The following is a 26,746-nucleotide window of genomic DNA, read 5'->3' as shown; positions in this document are numbered from 1 at the left end:
TTTTAGTCTTTTATGTTGCGAGTCTCCAGGGAATGGTTTGAGAAGAGAACTTGAGTGTGTGTGCACACAGAGTATTTTACTTGAGTATTTGCAAGTTCAGGCACAAGATTTCAGATAGAGAACTTTCTCTTGAAGGTATTCAGTATGACAAGCAGTGAGTAGAGGAAATATTACTGTTATTACTAGAATTTTTGTTCTTTTAGTAATCTTTTTAATTGTTTCATAAATCTTTAACTTCACTCTTTTCAGTCCTCGTACCCTATGCGTGTCAACAGATGCAAGGAAATTCTAAATAAAGCTATCAACATGAAGGAGTCCTTAGGAAAATTTATTGGAGATGCAACACGCCTTACGGATAAACTATTAGAACTATGCAACAAACCGGTACTAAAACTCAATACATGAATGCATCTAATAGAATTATTCACAAATGTTTCACAGCAGCTTCTTCTAATAGCTTGCATTAACCAGTACATCACATTAAAGTAATTTCTGTTATGTTGTAGCCACGTGTAAAAGATTTGGGAAATTTTTCGTAATAAAAGTATTTTAATAGTAGAAAATAGTTCTAAATGAACATCCTTTAAGTACATAGCAATACATTTCAAATGTTTTACTATAAATACAAGCTGGCACTGTTGTGATAAACATATGAACTTGATAATGAAGATAAAATTACATAAACGATTTCGTTATTATGTATTTATGGTCACAGTGAAAAAGATATGCTGTAAGGGCCAGATACATCTATTTTGGACCACATCCATTTAATTTGGAATGAAACTTGTAATTTTTCAGATTATTAAAAGATATTAGTTGGTATAAAATTGTAATTATGCTCTATATGTTTATTTTTAACTTTTAAACAATTTTTTTTTTCAGGTTGATGGAAACAGCTCGGCATTAAGCATGAATATTCATTTCAGAACACTTAAGAGATTGGTAGAAGAGCACACATTCAGTCAAATTCTCATTCCATTACAATCTGTAATGATACCAACTCTTCCTTCAATTCCTGGTACACATGCTAACCATGACCCTTTTCCTGGATGCTGGGCCTACATTGCAGGCTTTGATGATACGGTAAGCCCCTCTTTGGCACCTAACTTTAAATTTCAGGTTAAATAAATATACTTTCAGTTTATCTTCTCATGTTGATAGGAATGGAGGGATGAGTAGGGAACTTCATAATTACCTTCATAGAAAATGAGTGGTTTCTGTCATATTAATGTGAGAAGGATATAGCCTCCTAGTATTTAGATGAGGTTTTGGTCTGAGATCCTGGAGCACAATGGAAGTGCTAATATGACAGGTTAAAGCGGTCTATTAAAAGTAGATGTTTTATTTTGTATGATCTGATACGAGGTTAATAAAAAAAAAAAAATCCATCTCTTCCTCAGGTAGAAATTCTGGCTTCCCTTCAAAAGCCAAAGAAGATCACTTTAAAAGGTTCAGATGGGAAATCTTATATTATGATGTGTAAACCTAAAGACGATTTAAGAAAGGACTGTCGGCTCATGGAATTCAACTCCCTTATTAATAAGGTTTGAATTAAATATTCAGGTCCATTATGCATAAAATGCTGAACTATCAAACAACAACAACAAAAAAGTGGGGGAGGGGTGGGAAGAACTTTGTTCCTAATCTTGAGATAAAGCTCCAAGGAGGAAGAAGTAAACCATTGCAAAATATTTCTTCAATTGCGACTGATAATGCATTATTTGTTACAGAGTTGTGAGAACAACTGTATTTGCTCTACTGCAAATAGTAAAGCTTAGAATTTTATATTATGGATTGTGACTGGAAAACAAAAGTGAATAGGATGGTTAATTTTCAATATATATTTCCATCCTGTTATTTATTATTCTCACTTTTTCTTTTCTTCTTTTTTTTTTGCCAACAGTGCTTAAGAAAAGATGCAGAGTCACGTCGGCGAGAACTCCATATACGAACCTATGCAGTTATTCCATTAAATGATGAATGTGGCATAATTGAATGGGTGAACAATACTGCTGGTTTAAGAAATATCCTGATAAAACTTTATAAAGAGAAGGGTAAAAAAAAAAAAAAAAAAAAAAAAAATTATTATATAACTTCCAATTGAGGGGAGGATAGAGGAGAGGAGAAAGAGAAGGATGTTTAAGTTTGGATGTGATTCTGGGCTCCCTGCTCTAGGTGGCCCCATTTGAGCATGGGAGTTGGTCAAAATGACCTCCAGAGTTCCCTTCAAACCTAAGCCATTCTGTGATTCTTACATGTTGTGTTTTTGTTTTGTTTAAGGGCTTTTGCTTTTATTAGTAAATAAGATAAACAGCAAGGAATCAGACTAGATTCAGTCACTGTATCTCTAACTATCTGCAATATATTATTATTTGTGTGTGTAGTATATTTTTACTCTTAAGTGGAAGGTAACTGGCACCTGCCATGAACAATTTCCTTATCAATGACCTGTTAACATAATCATCTTAATATATTCCCATTCTGTTGCCACTTCTGCTGAAACGATTGGCACAATTGTATAAGAGAACAGATGCAGCACTGAATTGTAGAAGAGACTGTGGAGTTCTACTTCAAATTTGATCAGTTGTTTCTCATTTCTAGTATATTTATGTGATATGTTGTACCTCATTTGCTGTTTTGTTATCAATTTTTATTTGCTTTCTAGCACCCCACCAGCTGCACGTTCTGTAGGTTATTTTTCATTTATTCATTTTATTTAAATGTTTATCATATCTAAAATTTCGTATACTGTAATTGCATGTATGTGGCTTTATTTGGGGGGACTTCTCTTGCCTAATTGAGGAGGTCTGTTACAGGTATCTATATGACTGGAAAGGAACTACGTCAGCATATGCTTCCAAAGTCAGCACCTTTGCCTGAAAAGCTGAAAATGTTCAAAGAAGTCCTTCTGCCTCGTCATCCTCCTGTTTTTCATGAATGGTTTCTTAGAACATTTCCTGATCCTACTTCCTGGTGAGTGACTGGGATTGGGCTAGCTCAAGAACATCTACTTATCTATTTCACTAAAAATTAATGATGCTATTGAATGAAGACATAATCAGGGAGGTGATTTTGTCTAATATATCTGATTCTTATTTGCACAGGTATAACAGCAGGTCTGCCTACTGCCGTTCTGTTGCAGTCATGTCAATGGTAGGTTACATACTTGGTCTAGGAGACCGTCATGGTGAAAACATCCTGTTTGATTCTTTGACTGGTGAATGTGTGCATGTAGATTTCAACTGCCTTTTCAATAAGGTGAGAAATGCCATTTTGCTGAACTTACTTTATATTTTACTTGCATGTAATTTTGTAAACATCTACAACTGTGTTCTCTTTTCTAATACATTTGTTGTGTTCTGCCTTGCATTTTGTTTCTTATTTATACACAACCATATATGAGATGTAAAGAATATATGCACTGCATTAATGGAAGCCAACTTTTTGATTATGCCAGTATCAGATGAAATAGCCCCACATTTTTTGTTTGTATTTTGTGACTCTCCACTACCACTTTCCAACCAAAGATGATTTTATCATATGCAGAATCTTGTTGCTGTGAAGGGTTTCTTTGTGTTCCTAATGTTCAGCACAAAAAAAATCCTATAGTTCTGTAAAAAGAAGAAAAATTATCAGAGTGGCATTTGGAGTTTTGATGTTTCTGCTTAAAAAAACAACAACAACAACAAACAAACAAAAAAAAAAAACCATCAAGCTTTTGGTTCAGAATGTCATGCATATGCATATAAGCATACCCTTTTGTATCAATTAAAAGGGAGAAACTTTTGAAGTTCCGGAAATCGTTCCTTTTCGTCTCACACATAACATGGTTAATGGAATGGGCCCAATGGGAACAGAAGGTCTCTTCCGAAGAGCTTGTGAAGTCACAATGAGGCTTATGCGTGATCAAAGGGAGCCTTTAATGAGGTACAGCAACTGTTTTTGCTTAAAGCTCTGAAGAAACTCTCCCTAGTCTAAGGATAGTAGTTCCTTAGAACATTTCCTGATCCTTCTTCATGGTGAGTGACTGGGATTGGGCTAGCTATAGTAAGATGTGCTGGAACTGGCATACATCCTGCAATTCAGTCTTACTATGGCATGCAGTTAAATACTAACCAATAGAAATACTCAGCACAAACTTCAGACTTAGTAGTTTGTTGCTACAAGTAGATAATGCTTATATATTCAAAATGTATTCATATTACTGAAGTTCTTTAACTTAGCATGTAGCCTTTGTGGTTCTTCCTGGCTTCAGTGTATGTTAACATTTGACTCAAAGTAATCAGTGTTCTAATATTTGGCATAAGTACTGCTCTTGTCCAGTGATCTCAAACCTTTTTTCTTTTTTATTTATTTCTTTAGTGTCTTAAAGACTTTTCTTCATGATCCTCTTGTGGAGTGGAGTAAGCCTGTTAAAGGGAATACAAAAGCACAGGTGAACGAAACTGGAGAAGTTGTCAATGAAAAGGTTAGTTGAAAACAAACACAGCATAAAGTATTCAAATGTTACTTGTCCATTGTGCTTGCAATTTGTATTACTTTCTAATTGAAAGTTTAATTCTTTTATTCATTTTCCTTCATTTCAAAATTACTTTTTTCTGATAAGTCTGTATTCCCTTTTAAGGATAGGTATTGTTTTTATTGATGGAGAATATAATTTATGTACTAAAGAACCAAGCAAAATAAAATTTATAACTTTGTCATGAGTATTACTAAATCATCAGTAACATCAACAGAAAGCACAGGATAGGCAAGGCTCTTGCCTTTCTGTATTCTAAGACGTGTGTGTGCTCCAGAAGTGATGGTAATACCTGAAAAGCATTCCACGTGTCCTTTCCGTGCATGTTTTGTGCTTTCTATAAGTACCTTAGAAATATGTGCCTTGTTATATATCAAGGAATACTTTATAAAAATTAGGATTTAATATTTACTGTTTATTTTGTAGGTGCTGGTAAATACTGTACTATTTATCCAAAATAGAGCCTTCACAAGCTATAGTTTAAATTTTTTCCTTCTGTAAAAACCTGCTTGATTTTTTTGCTTTATAAGGAATATTTAGTGAAAAAGGCTGATCATATAATATCAGGTAAAACTTAAGAAGCACTGATAAACAGAGCAGCTGAGGTAAGAAAAAACTAAGGAGGTCACTCTGAAAGTAATGCCTGCTATTTATTTCTATGGAAACTACGCAGATACAAAAAGTGCAATAACACTATTGTATAGAGCAAATTCTCAGCTACAAAGCACTATTTTTCAACACAGTCACCACCATTAGCAATGAACAGGAGCCTACATGCCTCGCTTGTAACTGTCTGCATCTGCAGAGTCACCAGTGCTGAAATGCAGCACCTCTCTGTGCTCACATCCACTGTTTGGTCTCTGTCAGAGTGCCCCTCTGCTGCCATTTGTCACATGGCAGCAAAATGTAATGGGATATTGGTGGGAAGATTCAACTTCTACTGCTACAGCCCCAACATCCACCTCTGAAGTCATGGGCTGACTGACATAATACAATAGAAGACATGACTTTCAGAGCAGTCCTCATACCATACTGAAGCTGCATTTCAGCAAAAAGCTTGACTGAGTTATTTGAGTGCAGAAAATCTCCTTGTCTTGAAATAATTGCTGACAAGGCAGTTTCTACATAGCCTTTCATTTTGTTGCAGGACCGCCCACATAGTTACATATGATAACAGTCTCTTTGGATAGGTGCCAGTGTTATGCTTGAACTTTAAAAGACAGTGTGAGTTTAATTGCTATGAAGTGGCTACTCTAAGAGGGCCTCAGGACAGTCTATTTTGAGTTGCTCAACATGTTACTAAATCTCATTTTCAGTTGCTAGTAATTTTGGCCTAAATTTTCTAGTCATCTCTTTAATTTTATTCAGAATTAAAAAAAAAAAAAAAGGCTAGGAGAGCTTGCATTTATTTACAAGCAGTTCTATGAAATAAAACATTCTAACATTTTCCAATACTTTTGTATAGCTTTTCCAGTCTGTTCTGTTAAACTTTATCTGAAGAATTTAAGGCAAAAACTGTAACTTGATCAGTAGTCTGTTCGTGTTAAGTGATAATCCTTTCACTGGTACAGACATTTGAGTTTTGTATTAAATTAGCATGCTGGTTGCTAATATCATAAAGAAGACTTTTTAAGATGTGGAAGTCCATGAACGATAGCAATACTCATTTTTCTTCCTTTTTCTTTTTTTCTAGGCCAAAACCCATGTCCTTGATATAGAACAACGGCTACAAGGTGTTATTAAGACTAGAAACAGAATAAAAGGATTACCCTTATCTATTGAAGGGCATGTTCATTACCTCATTCAAGAAGCAAGCGATGACAATCTGCTCTGCCAAATGTATATGGGCTGGGCTCCATATATGTAAAACTTGTTCGCTTCAGGGAGATACCATTCACAATTGGTGAAGCAAGCTATGAGATTCTTAAGAAGACATTAATCAGTGTTAACTGGTTACTTATATTTTCTGATTGTAAACACTGATACTGTCTTCTGATCTATCTGAAATCTGTATAGAATATGCACTTGCAAATATGGATGCACTTATGCATTCTTTACGTGTACAGGGCAGTACATAATTAAAAGTTAAGTAGACTATACAAGTCTCTGCAACTTTCTCAGGCACATACCTACTCTGAATTATTCTTGGTACTGAAAGGATGCATGGTAACTTCAAAAATACTGTATATTTTTGTAAAGATTTTCTCATTCTGTTTGGCTGTAGATTAGAGAAGTTGACATTAAATTTCATACTGATAACAGTGGTGCTTTCAGCTTCTTCTGTGTATAGTTCAGAATTTTTTTTTTTTTGTAAGTAGAACTTGAATATTGGTTTATTTAAACTTTATTCCATATTGGCTAATATCTGAAAAGAGTGGCCCTATGTTTTGGGGTTTTTTTTCTTTTTTGAAGAAGGCAGCATTTGAGATCTTAAGACTTCTCATGAATGAATGAGGGGACCGTTATTGTGTTCTACCATCGTTTCCTTAGCCTTTGGCGCAGAGTGGTGAGCTGAGGACTGCAGCCGTGTGCCTGCGACAGCAGTGCTGCAGGCAGGATGGTAGCGCCTGATACAACTCGTCCTGAATTCTGGACAAGCTTGAAGAGGGCGGCAACAGTAAGTGCTTCGCTTTCAGCCGGCCTCGCAGGGGCGGGACGCCGGGCGCCCGTAGCGCCCCGTTAGGATTAGCGACACAGGGAGCTGCGGGCGGGTTGCGCCGGGCGCCCGGCGGGGGGCGCTGCAGCGCGTGCCTCTCCGCCCGCCGCTCCGCCCGTCCCTCTCGCTGGTCGGCGCGGGGCGCTCTATGGCGCGGGCGGCTGTCAGCACGGTGCGCCGGAAGGAGGGCGGAGCGGGGCCCGGGCTTGTTTGGGTCCGACGGGGCGGCGGGGAGAGGCGGCCATGGGGGTCCCCAAGTTCTACCGGTGGATCTCGGAGCGGTACCCCTGCCTCAGCCAGGTGCTGAAGGAGCATCAGGTGAGCCGGGAGCGGGGCTTCGCCGCCCGCCCGGGGCCCGCCGCCGCTCCTTCCCGCCGCGGAGGGGGCCCCGTGGGGGAGAGGGCCGGAGCCGGCCGGCCGGGAGCGGGCGGGCGCGGGGCGGGAGGCTCCGTCTGCAGCCTGGCGGCGCGGGGAGGGCGGGCGGGCGGCAGTTCGGAGCCCCCTGAAAGTCGGGTGCCCGTCCCCCCCGGCCGTGGGAGTCCCGGAGCCCGCGACCGGCGGCGGTGACGCGGTACCCGCGCTCGTCCCGCTGTGCCGGCACGGCGGTCGGAGCGGCCCGCCGCCTCAGCCTTTTGTTGCCGGGCTGCGGGGCCGCGCCGAAGGGAACGCCGTTAGCGGCAGTGCCGAAAGCCGGGGGCGGGCGGGCAGACCCTTCTGAGAGAAACGCCTCCGCGCCCGCTACTCGCAGGCTCCCGGTGTCCCAGTAGCTGCTGTGTTAAGGTACGCGCGGCTCCGGAGCGGGCGCTTGGCTCTTCCCGAAGGGCCGCCGCAGCTCCGAGCTCCGCGTTTGCGGTGGGACGGCCGGGAGTCGCGCGGCGGGGCGGCGGCGGCTCTCGGCGCGAGGAGAGCCGTGGGGGCCGGGGGCGGCGGGCTGCGACCTGCGGCTCGTGCCTCGGAAGAGAAACAGAAAGTGCGGCTTGGGACGGCCGCTGTCACCGCGTAGCCGGTGTTTCTGCGTGTGTTACTTTCTCGTGTGTGGTGTACCTGCTGCTTATGGGGAGGGGAGCTGCCTGGGCTGCCGCTTGTGACCTAGAACGTTAAAACGGATCCGCGTTCTTCCTTTTTTTCCCCGGACCACTTGAATATACAACCTGATACGTGCTAGCAGCCACGTATGGATTTTAAGTTGCTTCAAATATACTCGTGTGCCTGTCGTCTTCCGGTTTAGAAGCCCTGTGCTGTGGTGTGAAATAGCGGCAGGGCAGCAGAACGCAGCCCCTCTGGCTGATAACTGCTCACTCAGCTTTTCCAGGGCTTGGGAAGTTTGCTTTCAGCTATTTCCTGCTGTGGCCGAGATGCATCAGGTGGCATTTTTTGCCAGCGTAGATCTGATGTCCTGTTTATTACAGATTATAAATAGAGCATTGAATAAACTGTGTTATCATCATTGTGTGTCTGCGTATATAAGAATTCATCATTTCAATAGGAACCTTGAAATATCCAAGTCTGACTCCCCTTGAGTTCTTTTTTGTAGGCAGTGCCACTCTGTCTCATCCTGAAGCACCAGGAAACGTTATTGAAGCACTGAGACCATCTGCTTTATCACATAATCTGGCAAGCGTTTCTGTTCTGAAGCACTGACCTTTGGTCCGTGTTGTAGGATTTGGAAAAGAGAGTTTATGTGCAGTTTAACATCTCTTGATTGGGTTCAGAAGAACTCTAGACAAGTTGGGGGACAGAATCAGGAGTGGACTGCAATTAATGCTTGGGGTTTTAATACTGAAACGTTTATTTCTGCTGATTGGAGTTCATATCAGCTCCATGAGCTTGTTAATGACTGAGCTGGTCCTTCTGTTTTTTGACAAAATAAGAACAAAACAAAATTTGTGGTTGTTGTGGAAATTTGCTATCACAACACAAAGAAAGTTGGTAAGTGCTAACAGCAGTTTGCTTGGTGCTTGGTGTGGTCCTTTTTGAACCTTCAGAAGCAATCTGAAAAGTAGGGTGGTGTTCGCTTTGCTTTATAAAAATAGTAGAAGTGCTGTGTTTCCTCTTAGGTAAAAGATGGTTGCTATGATGGTGACTTTCTGTCAGTCACATACCTTACTCAGGCTCCCTGCAGCCTGGATAGACTGGTTAGGCTGGCAGTGATCCCCGGTGTTCCTCTATGCGGAGTGCCCCACTGCTCATTTTCTAAGTGTTTTCTTCAGTGACCTTGACCGAGAGGGATGGAGGAAAGCTTTCTGTTTTGGGTTGGGTTTTTTTTTTTGTTTCCTTTTCTTTTGCCCAGTGTAGACCACCTATCCAAGTGCCATCATTTTTGCTTCTGTATGCTATTGAAGAAAAAGCTGCTCAAAATAATAATAAAAGGCAATTTTCATGTAAAATATGTCATTTTTTTAAAAAAACATATCAAAACTATGCTGCTTAGTTAGTTTCTTTTTTGTGTGTATATGTGTAGCACACTGGTGTTCAGTAGGTTCCAGGGAAATCTTCTGTCTCAGTTCATTTCCGGACTTTACCTTAGCCATACCGTTTTGAAGTGATTGCAGTGGTTCATCCATCACCAAATGAGTACTAACTGTGGCTTTTTTAGATTCCAGAATTTGACAACTTATACTTGGACATGAATGGCATTATACACCATTGTTCACATCCAAATGATGATGATGTTCACTTCAGAATTTCAGAAGATAAGATTTTTGCTGACATTTTTCACTACTTAGAAGTACTGTTTCGCATTATTAAACCAAGGAAGGTTTTCTTCATGGCAGTTGATGGTGTAGCCCCAAGAGCAAAAATGAATCAGCAACGTGGCAGACGGTTTAGGTGAGAATGTTTGCTCCTGCTCTGTCTTTAGGATAATAATTATTTCTTTAAAATACTTAAAAATATGTTATGACAAATAAAATACATTGTAAGTAGGCATGCCTTTGACAGTGGCTTTAATTTTTAGGTAAATGAAGGTAGCTGCTACTAAGATTAGGATTCCAAATAACTCAAGTTTGCGTGTTACTCAGATGTTTCTCTGCACATGTGGAGCTTGCTTGGAGAAGGATAGGGATTAGTTTCAGAATAAATTTTCAGTGAAATAAATGCAATACAGCTCTTGAGGATATTTTCTATGGCTTAGGAATATGTAAGATTCTTTGCTGTGTGCTGTGTCTCTAGATAGACCTTTTTGGTAACTACAGCGGAATCTTCCGTAAAAATCATAGAGGAGGATAAGTTTGGGAATTAATGAAACTGTAGTTTCCACTGATACTTGTTAGCAAGTTAACTCATATATACAGCTGCAGGTGGGTTTTACAGTATTAGCAAGTTTGTATTCAATAATTTGGGAGACATAGAAGCTGCTTGGAGGCTGAGGAAGGAGATCCAGTGGTGAGACAGTACAGGCATGGTAAGTGATATGAGACAGAAAAGAATAGAGGGAAAGGACAGGACAGTAGAAAAAGAGTATTTTGTTGTTGTTGTTGTTGTTGAGTCAGGGTTTGTTTTGTTAGTTTCTCCATTAGTGGTGCTAAGTTTTGTTCACACCACCTACCTACAGCCCTGATGTATTCCAGACTTGCTGCTTTGCTCAGCTACAAGTTAGATGCTCCTCATTGTTTTGGAGTAGCATTTTCATACATTTAAATCCCAATAGTTTCCATTGTCTCAGTGTTAATTTATTTTTCTTATGATGAGCCACTCAGTTATTTCGTGATAACTGAAGTATTAACTGGATCTGAAAAATGACAGATTATGATCATTACTGGAGAAAAAGCTATTTTTAACAAGTCTTTCTGTTATCAGATTCAAATTTGAGATCTGTATAGGAGTTAAATTTCTCTCAACTATGTGTTGTGTCACAAGAATATTACAGTAAGATATTTCCTTCTTTACCCCTTCTTTCCAACCCATTTCATTTTAGATCAGCAAAAGAGGCAGAGGACAAAATAAAAAAGGCATTAGAAAAGGGAGAAATTCTTCCTACAGAAGCCAGGTTTGACTCCAACTGTATTACACCGGGTAAGATAATTTGCTAATTATTTTAAATTAAATGGTTAGATTTGTGATTTTTCTTAATCATATTTTGAAACTGTTTTCCTGTCTATAGGCAGGGCTTTTTGTTGTTTTTTTTTGTTTGTTTTTAATTTGGGGAAGTTTGGGTAACTTCTCAGATTTTTGGACTATTGTCTCATTTTAGAAGAATGTTTAAGGTGTTATGGGAAAAGTGAAACTTACTGAAAAAAAATTCTACCCTTGTTCTGTTGCAGAATATTTTTTGTTTTTCTTCTCATTAATACTTCATATAAGTAAATGTGGTTTTCAGTGACCAGTGAAAAGCTTTGTGTTTAACTTGGGTTTCTGCTTTCAGGAACCGAATTCATGGCCAGACTGCATGAACATCTTAAATATTTCGTCAATATGAAAATTTCCACAGACAAATCCTGGCAGGGAATAACAGTCTACTTATCAGGCCATGAGGTTACTGCTTTTTATTAAGGTTTTATTGGAAAAAAAGAAATCATTTTAAGTGAAATTTCAACAATTTTTTTCTTTTCCTTGCAGACACCAGGAGAAGGAGAGCATAAAATTATGGAATTCATCAGATCAGAAAAAGCAAAGCCTCATCACGATCCAAATACAAGGCACTGTCTCTATGGCTTAGATGCTGACTTGGTACGTGCAATTAAAACAACAGGGGATTTCTGAGTGTGTTCTCTTTGTCTTGTAAGCGTGCAGTATTCTAAAATGCTGTTCAATAAGTCTGTAACTTTGTCTTCCTGCAAAATTTTGCGTTTGTAATAAAACAGAAAAATCTTGTGTAAAAGTTTTAAAAAAATGAAGTAAGACTTTTCTAATATCTCTTTGCAATAGATAATGCTGGGATTAACAACTCATGAGGCACACTTTGCGCTCTTAAGAGAAGAAGTCAGATTTGGTGGTAAAAAATCTCAAAGGTGAACTGTTTTTAACTTTACTCTTAATTTATATATGACAAAATGAAATCCAAAAAATAGTGAATAACTAGAACAGTTCCTTGATAATTGTATATTAAGTTAATGAAGTTATTTTATTAGAATATATGTTAATTTTTGAGAAATCCAATTTTTGTGATTAAATTTGTTTCCATGAGCAAACATATGCAGTTGGGGCAGCTGGTGAAGAAATCCTTAGGCCTTTGGTGTGTTGTGTGTTTTGCTTCATATTCTGAATTGGGCAACTCGGGCTATATGATATTGTTGCCATACTTCTTACAAGTACTTTTAAAAGGCTCTGTATCTCTTAGGTTTTGTGAGGTAAGTGCCTGGAATAATTGCTGAAATCAACTTGTTTGAAGTAGCTGATCATTAGCTCTTTCTCTGGATTTTGCCATTTGAACTAACTTGTGTGCTGTCATCAGATAATTCTGAAACAAAACACCTGGTTCTGTGCATGGACATGGACTTATTCTGAAGTAATAGAAGATATTTTTTTGTAACTGTTTCTGTGGGTAGGTTCCTTCTGTGATGTACCTTAGGAAGGTATTTGGAGGGTGAAGGGGTAGGTAGGGAAGCCAGAAATATTCTTTGTTACAAAAAGGCTTTTGAGTAACACACATTTAAGTCACACAGTTGTTTAGATTTATGCAATAGCCAAAGCAGTGCTTGTGTGTTGTTATTACCAAGGTCAGTGTGATAAACATCAGAAGTATTTGCTTCATAGTCTTCTATAGTCTCGTCACTAATACTGGCCAAGTCTGCCTTGTTCTACTGATGGTGGTGGCATGTAGCACTGTGGTGTTTTAAAAGACCTTATTAAATTCTTATTAAAGAAAAATGGCCTCTGCTCCTGTTTTTAATAAAAGAACATAAAGTGTGACGACCTTTTGATGGACTAGTTAAATGAAATGAAATGAAAAGGCAGGATTTCCCAGGTGGCATTTTTTCCTCAGGTGTTTCCTCTAAGTTCAGCCTTTCCGCAATGTCTGGGTAGTATCACACATTACAGAAATTCACTTCTGAAAATTATGGGAATTGCCTACTGTTGATACAGTCAGGTTTTTTTGTGGAAATACTAAGAACACATACAAATTGATATCTAACAGCAGTTTCTTAAGAGAAATTCTTTGCTTCACAACAAAGCGACATATATGAGAGGTGAAATAGTCTAAGAGTATAGTAGTACTGTGTGTTAAAAGCATGAATAGATAATGCATTTGGAGCATCTTTTCAGGTTGAGTATATTCTTTCATTAAAGTAGCATTTCAAACAAGTATATACATAGCTCAGCCAGTTTGGACATGGGTCTATATTCCGTATATGCTCAGAATAGTACTATAATACAGTGCCTTAGGAATACTTTAGACTGTCCCTTTCTTTGGAGAGTGACTTGCTTATGAGACATTCAGTGCAAGATGGAGCTCCAAAAGGCTGCCCAGCTTTCTGTAAACTAACCATTTGCCATGTCGTGCCATCACACGTGCTGTTAAGAAGATTCTACAGCAAAATTTTGTAGTCAAAACAGATTCATCTTAAAATAGATGCAATCTTCATTTTACTTGTTTTTAGGCAACCTTGGATTTATTAAATATTCATGTTGAAAGTGTGCTTATAAATAACTGACAATGTTTTGAATAATTTACAGAGCGTGTGCACCAGAGGAAACCACATTTCATTTACTGCACTTGTCACTGATGAGAGAATATATTGATTATGAATTTTCACCAGTAAAAGTAAGTTCTAACAGAGCTGTTATTGTGTGGGGGGAGGAATAAAGTATTTGTGTGAAAACTTCATAATAAAAAAACGTTACTCTTATCTTTTTAGGACAAGATTTCCTTTGACTACGATATTGAAAAGATAATAGATGATTGGATCTTAATGGGTTTCCTTGTAGGCAATGATTTTATCCCTCATCTACCTCATTTGCACATTAATCATGATGCACTGCCACTACTCTACAGAACATACATGGCTATCTTGCCAGAACTGGGAGGTAAGAAGTTCATTTTTCGGGGGAGCAGGGGAGGTGTTGATTGGGTTTTAAAGACTGAACAGGGAGAGCTGTAGAGCAGGCTAAGGGTAAGATTAAACCAGATAACTTGTAGATTAATAATAATAACAACATATGCAATAAAATGATGTGATTACACTCTTGGATTTGTCTAAAGAGAGTCCTTAAAGGACTGCAGAATCCTGCATGTAGACAGTGTTGTTTATTTGTTAAAACTTAAAGAGTTTTGGAAGGAATGTCACGGAAAGTAGGAACATTAACACTCCTGCATTAATATGAGAGCTGTTCTGAAAGTAATGCCTCTTATTTCATTATGTTGGCCCCTGGTATCAGAAGTGAATGTTGGTGGTATGATAGTAGAGATTGAATCTTCCTGCCAATATTCCATTACATTAATTCCACCCATTGACATTCATTGGCGCTTCCTGATTGTATGTGAAGGTCCAACAGTGGATGTGAGCACAGTGAGGCCATTGTTATTATGCTTTTTGTATCTGTTGTAGTTGCCAAATAAATAAGTAGAAGGTATTACTCTTGGAGTAACATATGTATTTATTGACTTACTTGGCAAAATTGGAATGTTCAGCATTGTTACCATTTTTTTAGACAGCCAGCAAGATTGTGTTTCATTATCTGTGAGACATTTAAGAGATAATTTTCAACTTGTTAATTTACAAAACATACCCTATTTTCCCAATAGGTTACATAAATGAAAATGGGCATCTGAATTTAAAGCGCTTTGAGAAATATCTCACGAGATTGTCAGATGTAAGTATTTATAATTGTGCTTCATGGAATGATATTGGCTGTTACATATGAGCTCCATATGATGTCCTAAAATACGCCATGTAGTTTTAATGAATTGCGGAGTAACTGTTTTACAGGCAGGACCATTAAGTTTGATATGGGATCCAATCAGTTGCTATCTGATCTTACCATATCTTAATAGGGAGAAAGCTTGAGCAATTTGATGCTTTAGCGAGTGTGTTTTAGCCCTGCAAGTCAAATGAGGACTCACCAGTAGAATCACCATCCTGAGTTATTGATGAATGAGTGATAGTACTGAGCAAAGTGTGCTGTAGGCAGTAATATTTGTTCCTCCTTTGCTGGTCAGAACTTTTAACTCTAATTTTTTGTAAGGTAAGGTATGTCTGAATATCTTAGAGAATGAAATTTTTTGCACTTCTTAAATGAATATCATTGCAAAAGAGCAGTGAAGTATTACTATCTCTGAGGCAGGCGTCAGTGTTCTTCGTGAGATAAATGGCATTCGGGAGGCAGTCCTAGTAAGTGCCTCTGCATTAATCCATCTAGTGACAAGAAAAGGTGTAGGGCCTTTTGGAAAGGGAAATATCCTAGCCTTCCAAAGAACTTTGAAGGAGGCAGTTCATCTGTTGTTCTTGCTTCAGCCCTGTCTTCGGATTTTCAGGTTAAACTATTAAAGGGTTGGGTGTGTACGGGCTGTATTATGTAGCTCCCATATGCCTCTAGTACTTGTGGATTTGATTGGTAAGTTTGGAAGTTATTTAACTCTTTTTGTAACGTATAGCTAGAAAAGACTATATGGTTTGGGTCTTGTTACATGTTGCCAAGAAGGAAGATTTTTAATGTTAATCTGTTGGTTTGATTATAGATCTAGAGCAAAATGTTTGTGAATAATATAATACACCTACTAAAAGGAATTGTTAATTTAGCAGTCTGCATTATTCATCCTTTCAGTATTCCTAAACATTACTCTTTCTGCGCAGTTTGATCGTGAGCACTTCAGTGAAGTCTTTGTAGACCTAAAATGGTTTGAAAGTAAAGTAGGCAATAAATACCTCAATGAGGCAGCTGGTATTGCAGCAGAAGAAGCCAGAAACAATAAACAGAAGAAACGCAAGGTTAGTGTTTTACATGCACTGTTTTGGAAATAAGAATGTTGGTGTTTTGTTTTTGGGTTTTTTTTTTTGCAAATGAATAGTTTGCCAGGTATAGTAATTTAGATCTTAGATACATTAAATAGTATAAATCTCTCTTTTGAGCCTTTTTGGCTATCCTTCAGTATAGGCCTTCAGCTAAGCATAGCAGTAGCAGTAGCAAATTCCTTCAAGTTTAGATTGTCACAGTGTATCATTACTCTTTTTTCAGTGCTGTTTGTGATTCGTAAGAACAAAATGTTAACTATTCCCTTAATAAGAAATGCTTTATTTTGGTTTGTTTTCTTACTTGCTGCAGAAGTTTTAATCCTGTACTTGCTGTACAGGATTAGCTAGCCACTTTGATTGATCCTTTGAATGGCATTGGTAGTCAGGAGCATGCATATCTCAAGTACTGGGGAGGAGAGCCAACTTGATGAGTCTTTTTATTGAATGCTCTTCAGAGTGCTGTATGCAGTGAAGTGTGTATACTGTGAGAATGAAGTGGATGTTTGGCTTCTGTCCTCATTTGAATAGCATTAAGGTTTGCTGATGAAAATTTTGATTGCATGCTTGTGCAGGTATGTTTTAGAAATACTCGTGTTCTGGAAAACAAGCATTCAGATACTTTTTCTTAAAGGTAGTTCAGATTTTATTTGAGACGACTCCTTTGTCTAAGACTGAAGGTAAAATGACATTCCCTAGGCAATTTACTCAGGAAGAAGATATAGTGTTTCTGTACATATTACATGTATATTAATGCATAATAATTTTAGAATTTTGAGTTGCAGATTTTATGATTATGAGTGAGGAATGTGCATATTATCCTGTATTTTTACAGCATGTCAAATATTAATTTACTAGGCTCAGGAAAATTCTCTCTGTTTGGCTGCTTTAGAAAAAAATGAAGATGAAGTTGTCACCTCTAAAAGTAAGTGCTTGCTATTTTTTCATTTTGCACCCACAACAGAAACTTGTTAATCTGTGTATAGATTTAGAAGATTTGAAAGAATTTCATGTCAGAAATGACCTGAATTTAAATGACAAAGTTACATACTCAGCTATTGAGAATTGGAAGTGCCTTATGTTCTTAGTTTTTATAATTGGGATACAAAATTGGATGCCTATCTTTTAAAGAAAAAAAGTGCCTGTTCTAATCCAGGCACTGTTTTTTTTTATTACTGTGTTACTTTCTGTGTAAGTAAGGAATAAGTACATGTAAGTGTGAATTGAGGAATAAAGTTATGCCATCAAATCAAAACTGAATTTCTTAACCTTATTCTAGTAGAGAGGTTATGGAATGTTAATCCATATTTTCCTCGTGGTTTCTTTTTCAGCTGTTTTGGAAGATGAACCAGAAGATGATGATCTGTTTGAAACAGAGTTTAGGCAATATAAGAGAACTTACTACATGACTAAAATGGGTATAGAAGTAGTTTCTGAGTAAGTATATGCTTTTTCTTTCTGTTTGTTTGGTGTTTTTTTTTTTTAATGCCAAAGACAGGTGGTTTTTTTGCTTGTATGTAATACAGGACAGAATATTAATCTGTACTGAAAGCAGGAAATACATGGCAGCATCTGGTAGCGGTGATGCTTCTCGCTGTTGCTGGAAGAGCTAGAAATCATGTTTTCTGTAATGAGTATCTGAATACTAGAGATAAACAAAAAATCAGTAGTATTAAATGAATTTAGAAGACTGTGCTTAGTAGGTTACCCAAATACTCTGTCATCGTTCTTATGTAGAAAGAGCTATGTACTTATTTCTGTGCAAGTAAAAATAAGAAAAACGTATATTTATCTTTTTCTTTTAAGTGATTTCTTGGCTGACCAAGCTGAATGTTACGTCCAGGCAATACAATGGATTTTGCATTATTATTACCATGGAGTTCAGTCTTGGAGTTGGTAAGAAAAATTGTCAAATGAGAGACCGTTTAAGGGTGGAACAATATTTCACCTTAAATGCTGGAACCATTTAATAGGATTCTGTGTATTTCTCATCTATGAATATTGTTGTACTGTAATTACCTTGAGTAATGTAAGATTTTTATTCCTACAGGTATTATCCTTATCATTATGCACCTTATCTCTCAGATATTCGCAACATCAGTGAACTCAAAATCCAGTTTGAACTGGGAAAACCTTTCATGCCATTTGAGCAGCTTCTTGCAGTACTACCAGCAGCTAGCAAAGATCTGTTACCTAGATGCTACCAGGTATCATTTAGAACTAAGTTGCATTTATCTGTTGTTTGCTGATTTTTGTCTGCTTTATTTTCTTGTAAATCTTCTTGATATTTTTACTTATACTGTTACTTATAAATTACCTCTAAATATAAAATAAATACTTCTTATTATTTATAACACGCTTTAAAACTAGTAAAAAAATTTTTAAACTTGCTGGGTGGCTTAAGTAGAACAGTTAAATGGTAAAAGTTAATTGCTATTCAGCATGGAGTTGTTTTCATGCCACATTTCTTCTGTTTCTTCCTACAATTAGTGTTGAATTGTCTCTTACATTTTTTTTATTATTCTGTTATATTTTCCTAGCATTTGATGGTTAGTCAAGATTCTCCTATTATAGAATATTATCCACTGGACTTTAAAACTGACCTGAATGGAAAACAGCAAGAATGGGAAGCTGTGGTATTGATCCCATTTATTGATGAGGTAAACTATTTCAGTGTCTGCTGAGAGCTTTGTAATGAATCAATCTATAGATTAATTATGGGGAGTTTAAAAGAAATACAATTAAATGGAAGCTTAGTGACTGTTAAGACCTTGGATAAACAGTCTGCTTCCTAGTGGTGAAAGCTAGGTGAAGTTACAAGTGGTGAATGTCCTATGTAAGAATTGTGCGGGCTTTTTTGTTGCTTGGTCTTGTATTTTGTTGAAGTATTCAGACACTGAGTTTCAGAGTTTTTTGGGAAATATTTCTGTAGCCAAATATGTACAAAATTTAAGGTGCCTATGAGTAAAATAAAAGCAAGACACACACAGAAGCAAAAAAAACCAAAACAAACAAACAAAAAAAAAACAAAAAACCCACACAAAAAAAGCCAGTTTGTTTTCAAAAGATCTCTTTACCTGAGCACCAGCAACAAGCAGTATGTAATAGACTTTAAGTACAAATTGAGCAGTAGAATGTTGAAAGGACAGCAATAAAATAATAATTTCCATCTACATGTAGGGTAACAGTATCATGTATCTTGTTTTTACACATGAATTATTATCATATATGTTGTCAGACTAAATTTGAGTAAATCAAAGTAAGTGGGTGGAAGTAAAAGTGCAGATCAGCTATCTATGCCAGTGGTGGTACATGCCTTTCAATTTTTGTAGTTCAGTGTGTGCCTTGCGTTTTCATAGTGTACAGTGATAAGTTGACAGAACCAACTTGTTACTTGAGGGATTTGAACCTTTTCCAGCAGTACTCTGCAAAAATTTTTGATAACCTCTACGGCCTTTCTAGTATTCGTGCTAAATGTATGAAACAAAATATGGCTAGCATTTTGGAAACATGTTTGCAGAAAAGGAAACATTTATTCTTCAGTCTTCCACTGTAATTGTCCTATTTTCATTCTGGACTTGGAGCATGATGAAGGAAATGCTGCACTTAGACAATGAACACATTAACTGGAAAAATGCAGATATCCACTTCTGTATTGTACGCATCTGTGCTAATCTCTGTTGCTGGTTTCACTTACGCAAATTTTTCTTAAATTTAGAAACGACTGCTGGAAGCCATGGAATCGTGTAATAAGTGCCTAAAAGAAGAGGAGAAACAGAGAAATGTTCATAGTGCTTGCTTAATGTATTGGTATGACAAAGATGCAGAGTTCCAGTACATGTCACCGTGGCCAGAGAAATTTCCCTCCATAGAAAGATGCCATACCAGGTAATGAGGATGTAACCTTTTTGGAGTAGTCTGAAAGTAGTTAGAAAGTAGTTAATAAGTCACATTTTAGCCAGAAGTTGTTTGTGGAGATACATAGACTGGAATATGTAAATTGTTGCATTAGATGTTACTTGTTGTGGGCTGGATGGTAATTTCTTCAAGTGTTGCTTGGCAAAACAGATGAACCAATACTAAGTCAGAAAGAACCTTTTCTGGAGAATTACTAAAATCTGTTATGATATGGAAGATGGAAAAACTGGTACAAATATTTGATAGACGTGGTGATTTATTGACACACTAATTTCAGACCATTTGTAAACCGTGGTAAATATTTAAATCCAGTGCAGAGCGTTGAATACAAGCATATTTTCTGTTTTTCCAATCACTACAAGCAGTTCATTTCATTTAGCACATGCTGAGCTTTCAAGATTAAGTGGAAATATAGCCTTAATTATAATCAAAATTAAGATAAATTGATGGGTGAATGCCTGTTGTGAGTTTACACTTGGTGGAAACTGAATAGTTGTGAAGATGAATTATACCTTATATAACTATTGTCAGTTGGGAATTTAACAATGGCTGTGAATTAAAATAGCGAGATTGTGATTGTGGCTGGAAGTTATGTTCTTCCTTTGTTTTTAAGTAGTGTCTTTGCAGACATGGTATGTGTTTCACAGTCATTTGTCTAGATTTCAAGAAGCTTAAATCACTTGGCATCTTACAGGCCCACTCAAAGCTTTTGTCAAGTAGTGTTCCTGGAGGGCTTGAAAGGGTAATGAGAGGTTATAGAGTCAAAGGTCAGCCTGTATAAGCAAACATTGTGCAATTTGTTTTTTAGGTACAAAACAATACCTTTGGATGCTTGGCATGTAGAAATCACCCACAACAAAATAACTAAAATCAACAAGAGTGCATTGTATTTTTGTGGATTTCCTACCTTAAAGCACATTAAACATAAGGTAAATTATTTTATTTTATTTGACATTTTCTATTGTTTTTCATAGATTATTACATCAGATATCAGTTAAGTTTTATGTACTTTTTTGTTCTTGTCCAGTTCTATCTTAAAAAAAGTGGCGTACAAGTGTTTCAGCAAAGCAGCCATGGAGAAAACATGATGTTAGAAATCCTAACTGATGAGAACTCAAAAGAGCAAGTAAGTATTCTTCTTTAAAAGAAACTAAAAAACCCAACCCCCTCTCTTTCCCCCTCCCAAAAAAACAAACACAACGAATAATCAACCAAAAAACTTGTAGAGAGAATGAACTTCCTTAATTGTCAATTTTTGAAATTTTGGTTATTTAAATCTTCTCAGTAATGTGTTAAGAGAAAAACCTTTAGAGTCATTTGAAAAAAAAAATTAAAATTAAAAACTGCAAAAATCCAGCATACATTTACTAAAGTTTTTCTTTAAAAGCCTCATTTAATTAGTAAGGCTTTGATCTCAGAATGAGCTTTATGTATAAGCTTTTTAAATTGGATTAATCAAAGGGAATGTGAAATACAGATAAATGCTGAAGGCCATAGAACTAATTGCTGAAATAAATACCTGCCAAAGCAGCAGTTTAGCAGTTTAGCTCAAAGTTTAGTCTGTTAGTTGATAATACTATCAGTATTTGTTTTCAAAATAATTTTCAGATCATTGAAAACATGTACTATATTAGTTCCAGCGAAAAGCTTTCATTGGCTATCGGAGTCAATAATAAAAAAATAAAGTTCATTAGCATTAAAATGCTAAATTTTTGTAGAAAACAGCCTCGAATTTTGAGAAATTGCTGAAAGGTTTGACTTTGTCCTATCTTAAGAATAACTTTTGTAGGTTGTTTTAGTAAAACTTCCGACATTTCTCTGTGGTTACCTTCAAATGTTCATCAGTAGGCTCTTTTTATCAGACTCTTCGTTAACAAAGCAGGTTTATGCTTTCTGTGTAAATGAAGCTATTTTGTGGAGCAATTAGAGGAAAGAGTTGATGCAGAGATATTAAGAAGCAAAAATATTTTTAAAAAATGCTTCACAGGACAATATTAATTCATAATCAAAAATATCAAGTAGCAATATCAAATCCAGGAAAAGAAATGGAAGAAAACAAGTTTAAATATTTTGATAAATAAATAGATACTGGAAAATAGAAAAGTTTAAAGAGCAAAGTGGGATTTCATAGTAAATAGGAGGAGTAAGTACTTAAGATAGACTGCAGAGAGTTAAACGTGCAAAAAATAATAGATTAATAAGTAGCTGAAACTAATGGATAAAGAGATGAGATTAAAATTACTGATGTTATGAAAGTCCTGGACAAAAGTGGTTCTGAGAGATATAGAAGTTGAATCTGTTGTATAAAATATTAATATTTTATTTTGTATTCTTTTAATATTTGTATTTTGTATAAAATATAAAATATTTTACTAATATTGTCAGTTTCTAAGTGATTTAACAGCAACAACAACAAACAATAAAAAAAACCAACACCACAGTAGGAAATATATATCAGAAATGGACGTCAGCCCCATTCCTATGACTGACAAATACTAGATACAAAGACACACATTTGAAATGCGATACTCTTCCTAAAATGGTAGAAAGTATGATTCCCTTCATCATTTCTAATCAGATTATGTGTAGTATCTATCACAATACAGTGAGGTAAAATTAGTCTTCCATTCTGCAAGAGAACAGTTCCCTAACTAGAGCCATTCTTACTGCAAAAGCAATTTGAAAATGTTTTTAAGGAACAATTTGAATGTGTTAAAAATAATTAGTAACAATAACTCCTCTTTTTTTCAGACAGTGGAAAATGTTGCCAGTTCGGTACTTGGAAAGGTGGTTTTTGTTAATTGGCCACACCTTGAGGAAGCCAGAGTTGTTGCTGTGTCAGATGGAGAAACTAAGTAAGATATATCTCATAGATAATTAATTGCCTTCTTCATTGTTTTCATTCCAAACAACATTACTAGGCTGTACAAGTTTTGATTTTGTTGTAATACTTACTAACAGCAAATTACTCCAGATTTATCAAACACTCTTTGTATATCATTCTGAGATTTGGTTATCAGTGTAGAAGTTTAGTTCTTCAGTATTTTACTCTAGGTTTAAAATTTTTGGAGATCTCATTCTTAACTTTGAGATAAAAATGTACATGTGGAAATCCATATTGAGTAATGTAGAAGAGGACGTTTCTATACAATCTTCCTTTCAGCACGTGCACTGGTATTTCTTATAAAATTTACACTGTGTGCCCCTTGTAAAAGGAGCAGGTTTCCATGTCCTTAGAAAATAATTTCTAACTATTTAAGTTTTGCTCATGGTTGGTTATGCCTAGAGTTGTCTTATTTGATTACATTTGTATCTGTCATAATTTTCAAGGTTTTATTTGGAAGAACCACATGGAACACAGAAACTCTACATGGGGAATGCAGTGCCCCCAACTAAAGTGACGTTTGTTGGAGATAAGGAGCAAAGCATGTGGCTGAAAGAAGTTCAGGGTGTTTCAGAGCAGTAAGTAACTTTGAAAATCGAAGTGTAACTTTGTATTTTATAGCTTAGCTATGATTTGTTGCCTTAGTATATGTTTAAGTAGCAGGGAAGAGCTGCTGTGTTCATAACAATGCATGTCAATTGGTTCACTGGAAAAAATAAATTTTTTAAAAGTTTAAAAAGCATATGTTGAAATTTCAGAATATATGGAGTTAATTACTAAGTATTCAAAATCAGAAGTTGTTACAAAAGAATTTTCAATAAATGAGTATCCGTATTTACTCTCCCAGTCAGTTCTCTGTTCTAATTTTAGTAATCTTCAGTTGTAGAAAGTATGTAGAATGGAGTCATATAGTAGCAATATATAATTTCAATAGCTTAACATTTTAAATCTGAATACAGCTCACACTTCTAGAGTGTGAATGCCCAACAGAACACATCTTGCCATTTTATTACCTGTGATTTGAATTTAACTGTCTTAACTATTCTCCACTGTAAATGTAAAATGTGCTCAACAAACTCAGCTACATATTGATGGCTGTGCAGTGATGGGTAAGCAATTGGTGAAGCTGTTTGTTCTGGGTACTTTTTATACAATGGGAAACAAACCATTAAAATCCCTATGTTAAGAGTTACTTTTATTTTAAGAAATTAATTCCACCATCTTGGTGAAGTTCTGTTTGTTGTAATCAAACTTAATGTTCTATTTTGTGTTCAGTTATCAGAGAAGAAAAGGAATAATTATTCATGAGACATCAGTGGTTGTGTATGCTCAGTTACTCACTGGTAATAGATATCAACTAAACCAAAATGGTCAAGTTTATTTGGAGAAGCAGTGGTCAAAACAAGCTCTTCCTTTTGTTTACCAAACTGTTGTCAAGGTAAATATAAAACTTCAGTATCTTCTTGCACATAGTTCTTTACTCCATTGAGGTGGGGGAGGAACATGCACACTTTCTATGCAAAAGAATGAACAAAAATAAGCATCTTCAATTAATGTCGTTTGATATGTAAGAAGCAATAATGTACTTAGGAAAGTATTTTGTCACAAAATTTGGGGCCTTTTTGCAAAGTAGAGATCTGTCCAGAAAAATGACTTTTATAGCTGTTGATATTTTGCAGGAAATACTGTAGTGATGTGCTAAGTTGATTGTGTAACCAGCATTTGTAATACAGCACTAACTTATTTGCCTTTGAATTACTTCAGATTTTATAATAGAGAGTTTTAGAATAAGCATCTGTTTGTACGAACTTCTTAATTCTACTGGAACTGAATGATACATTTAATATTATCAATTTTCTCTTTTCATGTAGGATATCAAAGCCTTTGACTCGCGCTTTTCGAACATCAAAACTTTGGATGATTTATTTCCGCCTGGCAGTACAGCCTTTATGCTGGGGTCTCCATACTATGGCTGCATGGGAGAAGTTAGTTCCAAGCTTGTTGCTTTTTTTTCCCTAGATTTCCTTACTTGAAAGCTTAAAATGATCTAAGATGTTGTGTGGCAGTGCTGGTTATTTTGGTAACTGAAATTTTAAATGGAATATTCCCCAATGGTTAGTCAAAATAGAGGGTGGTTCTGCTATTTCCTGTCCCTGACATTATGGGTGTAAGGTAGTGTAGCTTGAATGGAGAATTATTTTCATTTATGAGGAATGATTTTCAATACATGCAGATCCTGTTAATGATTGTTTTCTATCTTGGATTCTTTTGCTTTAATGCTGTATGATTACCTCTGGGACAGAGTACTGCATAGGTCAGGAAAAGATGATGAATCCTAAGGCATCTCTGTGCATGCTTCAGCAAAACTATCAATAAATTGAAGTTCTAGGCCAGAGTCCCGAAACTGCTGTTTTTAAGTTACAGTTCTGTTGTGTTGCATTTCTCTGCAAGGTTCAAGATTCACGTGATGTGATGCCAGAAGGTAGAATTCGAGTCGTTTTCAGTATTCCATGTGAACCTCAGCTTGATCGTCTCATACAGAATCAGCATGTAAGTCCTTGTCTTGTAGTAAAAGCTTAAACACCATGTAAAATAATTTTTACAATCGTTAACATCTTCAAAAAAATGCTTCTTTCTTATTCATTTGCCCTTTATATGAAAATCCTTATCCTTAAATATTTTTTTGTTTGTTTTAAAGAAATACTCTGTGAAGTACAATCCTGCGTACATTTTGGCCAGCCGTCTTGGAGTCAGTGGATATCTAGTCTCCAGATTTACAGGGAGTATCTTTATTGGAAGAGGATCAAAGAAGAAGTAAGTCCATACGCAAACCCATTTATGTATTTTGCCTGTAAGGTAGCTTGTAAATTCCAGCACTATTTTACATTCTCTGCTATGTTTTTCATGCTGTTTTTATTCTCAAAGTATAGAATTGATTTGTGATGTGAAACTTTGAAGTATATTGGCTGTAAATTAAATACACATGTAATGGTTTTTCCTCTTGTCATAAACATAGAATAATAAAATGGCTCGGGTGGGAAGGGACCTAAAAGAACATCTAGTTCCAGTGCCCATGTCATGGGCAGGGATGCCATTTATTGGATCTGGCTGCCTGGAACTCCTACCTTGAACACCTTCAGGACTGGAACATAGGCAGCTTCTCTGGATGACCTTTTCCAGTGCCTCACCAACCTTATAGTGAAGAATTTCTTTCTGAAGTCTAATCTATACCTATTGGTTTTTAGCTTAAAATCATCACCCTTTGCCTGTCACTGCACTCCAAGATAAAGAGTCCCTCTCCAACTTCTGAGGGCACTCTGTGGCTGCTGTAAGGTCTCCCTGGGGACCTTATGATGTTAGCATCTTGTTAATTTATATTTATTTTAATTGGAGTGTTAAAGAAAGATATAAATTGACTTTCCTGGTTAGCTATTTGTGTAACTGAAGCTGGGGTTTGACCTGGCAAATACTTTAGTTCAGTTGTGGCTAAGATTTATTCTGGTTTGGTTACAGGCTTCTAACTGCTGGTTAATAATTGAGTAATATTAAGCTTTTTTTTTTTACAGAAAAAGCAATGTTTAAAAGTGAGAACTGACTGAGATTGGGTCATACTACAAAAAGCTGCCAACTTCTGTCCCTCTTTGAAATTAGTGCACCAAATGTATTGACACAGTAGTACCACAGCTTCATCAATTTCCATAAACATGTAATGGGTCTTTAAAAACTGGAGAGGTGTTATGGGAACAGCACTGGGAAGCAGAATTGGCTAAAACTCTTTTGTCCTGATAAAATTCTTTTTTATTGCTTGCGTGCAGCTCAGAGGTGCAAAGGAACACTCATCAGCATGTTTGTACAGTGAGATGTGCCAATCAGTTGTTAAA

The 26,746-nt window shown here is 36.6% G+C and overlaps 2 protein-coding genes across 6 annotated transcripts in view; both read left to right on the top strand.

The window, feature by feature from the left end:
• The window catches only part of ATR (ATR checkpoint kinase), a 36,258-nt gene extending 29,478 nt beyond the window's left edge, over nt 1-6,780 (top strand). Inside the window, exons 39-47 of the mRNA XM_031596288.2 lie at nt 250-384; nt 883-1,083; nt 1,401-1,544; nt 1,904-2,054; nt 2,817-2,973; nt 3,105-3,258; nt 3,776-3,927; nt 4,363-4,468; nt 6,213-6,780. Of these exons, the coding sequence (XP_031452148.2) occupies nt 250-384; nt 883-1,083; nt 1,401-1,544; nt 1,904-2,054; nt 2,817-2,973; nt 3,105-3,258; nt 3,776-3,927; nt 4,363-4,468; nt 6,213-6,386 (1,374 nt within the window). The 3' untranslated portion in view covers nt 6,387-6,780. The remainder of the gene's footprint in view (nt 1-249; nt 385-882; nt 1,084-1,400; nt 1,545-1,903; nt 2,055-2,816; nt 2,974-3,104; nt 3,259-3,775; nt 3,928-4,362; nt 4,469-6,212) is intronic.
• Nucleotides 6,781-7,281: 501 nt separating this feature from the next.
• XRN1 (5'-3' exoribonuclease 1) overlaps nt 7,282-26,746 on the top strand; it is a 40,665-nt gene continuing 21,200 nt past the window's right edge. For 4 of the 5 annotated variants that reach the window (XR_016469628.1, XR_016469629.1, XM_031596290.2 and 1 more), the window contains exons 1-24: nt 7,282-7,493; nt 9,772-10,004; nt 11,092-11,189; nt 11,539-11,648; nt 11,733-11,843; nt 12,042-12,124; nt 13,791-13,878; nt 13,973-14,141; nt 14,860-14,927; nt 15,908-16,042; nt 16,922-16,988; nt 17,395-17,500; nt 17,870-17,959; nt 18,114-18,270; nt 18,604-18,723; nt 19,782-19,951; nt 20,790-20,910; nt 21,009-21,107; nt 22,733-22,836; nt 23,312-23,443; nt 24,141-24,303; nt 24,737-24,850; nt 25,317-25,415; nt 25,564-25,679. Coding sequence is in view for 3 of the 5 variants with exons in the window: in XM_031596290.2 (XP_031452150.2) it covers nt 7,419-7,493; nt 9,772-10,004; nt 11,092-11,189; nt 11,539-11,648; nt 11,733-11,843; nt 12,042-12,124; nt 13,791-13,878; nt 13,973-14,141; nt 14,860-14,927; nt 15,908-16,042; nt 16,922-16,988; nt 17,395-17,500; nt 17,870-17,959; nt 18,114-18,270; nt 18,604-18,723; nt 19,782-19,951; nt 20,790-20,910; nt 21,009-21,107; nt 22,733-22,836; nt 23,312-23,443; nt 24,141-24,303; nt 24,737-24,850; nt 25,317-25,415; nt 25,564-25,679 (2,828 nt within the window). In the remaining 2 variants the exon portion in view is untranslated. Of the gene's footprint in view, nt 7,494-9,771; nt 10,005-11,091; nt 11,190-11,538; nt 11,649-11,732; nt 11,844-12,041; nt 12,125-13,790; nt 13,879-13,972; nt 14,142-14,859; nt 14,928-15,907; nt 16,043-16,921; nt 16,989-17,394; nt 17,501-17,869; nt 17,960-18,113; nt 18,271-18,603; nt 18,724-19,781; nt 19,952-20,789; nt 20,911-21,008; nt 21,108-22,732; nt 22,837-23,311; nt 23,444-24,140; nt 24,304-24,736; nt 24,851-25,316; nt 25,416-25,563; nt 25,680-26,746 lie in introns of those variants that run through there. The other variant, XM_031596291.2, reaches the window with a different exon arrangement.

Source organism: Phasianus colchicus, chromosome 10 (assembly GCF_987193195.1).
Source record: "Phasianus colchicus chromosome 10, bPhaCol1.hap1.1, whole genome shotgun sequence".
NCBI classification, from domain to species: Eukaryota; Metazoa; Chordata; class Aves; order Galliformes; family Phasianidae; genus Phasianus; species Phasianus colchicus.
This window is presented reverse-complemented; position numbering and strand designations above follow the sequence as displayed.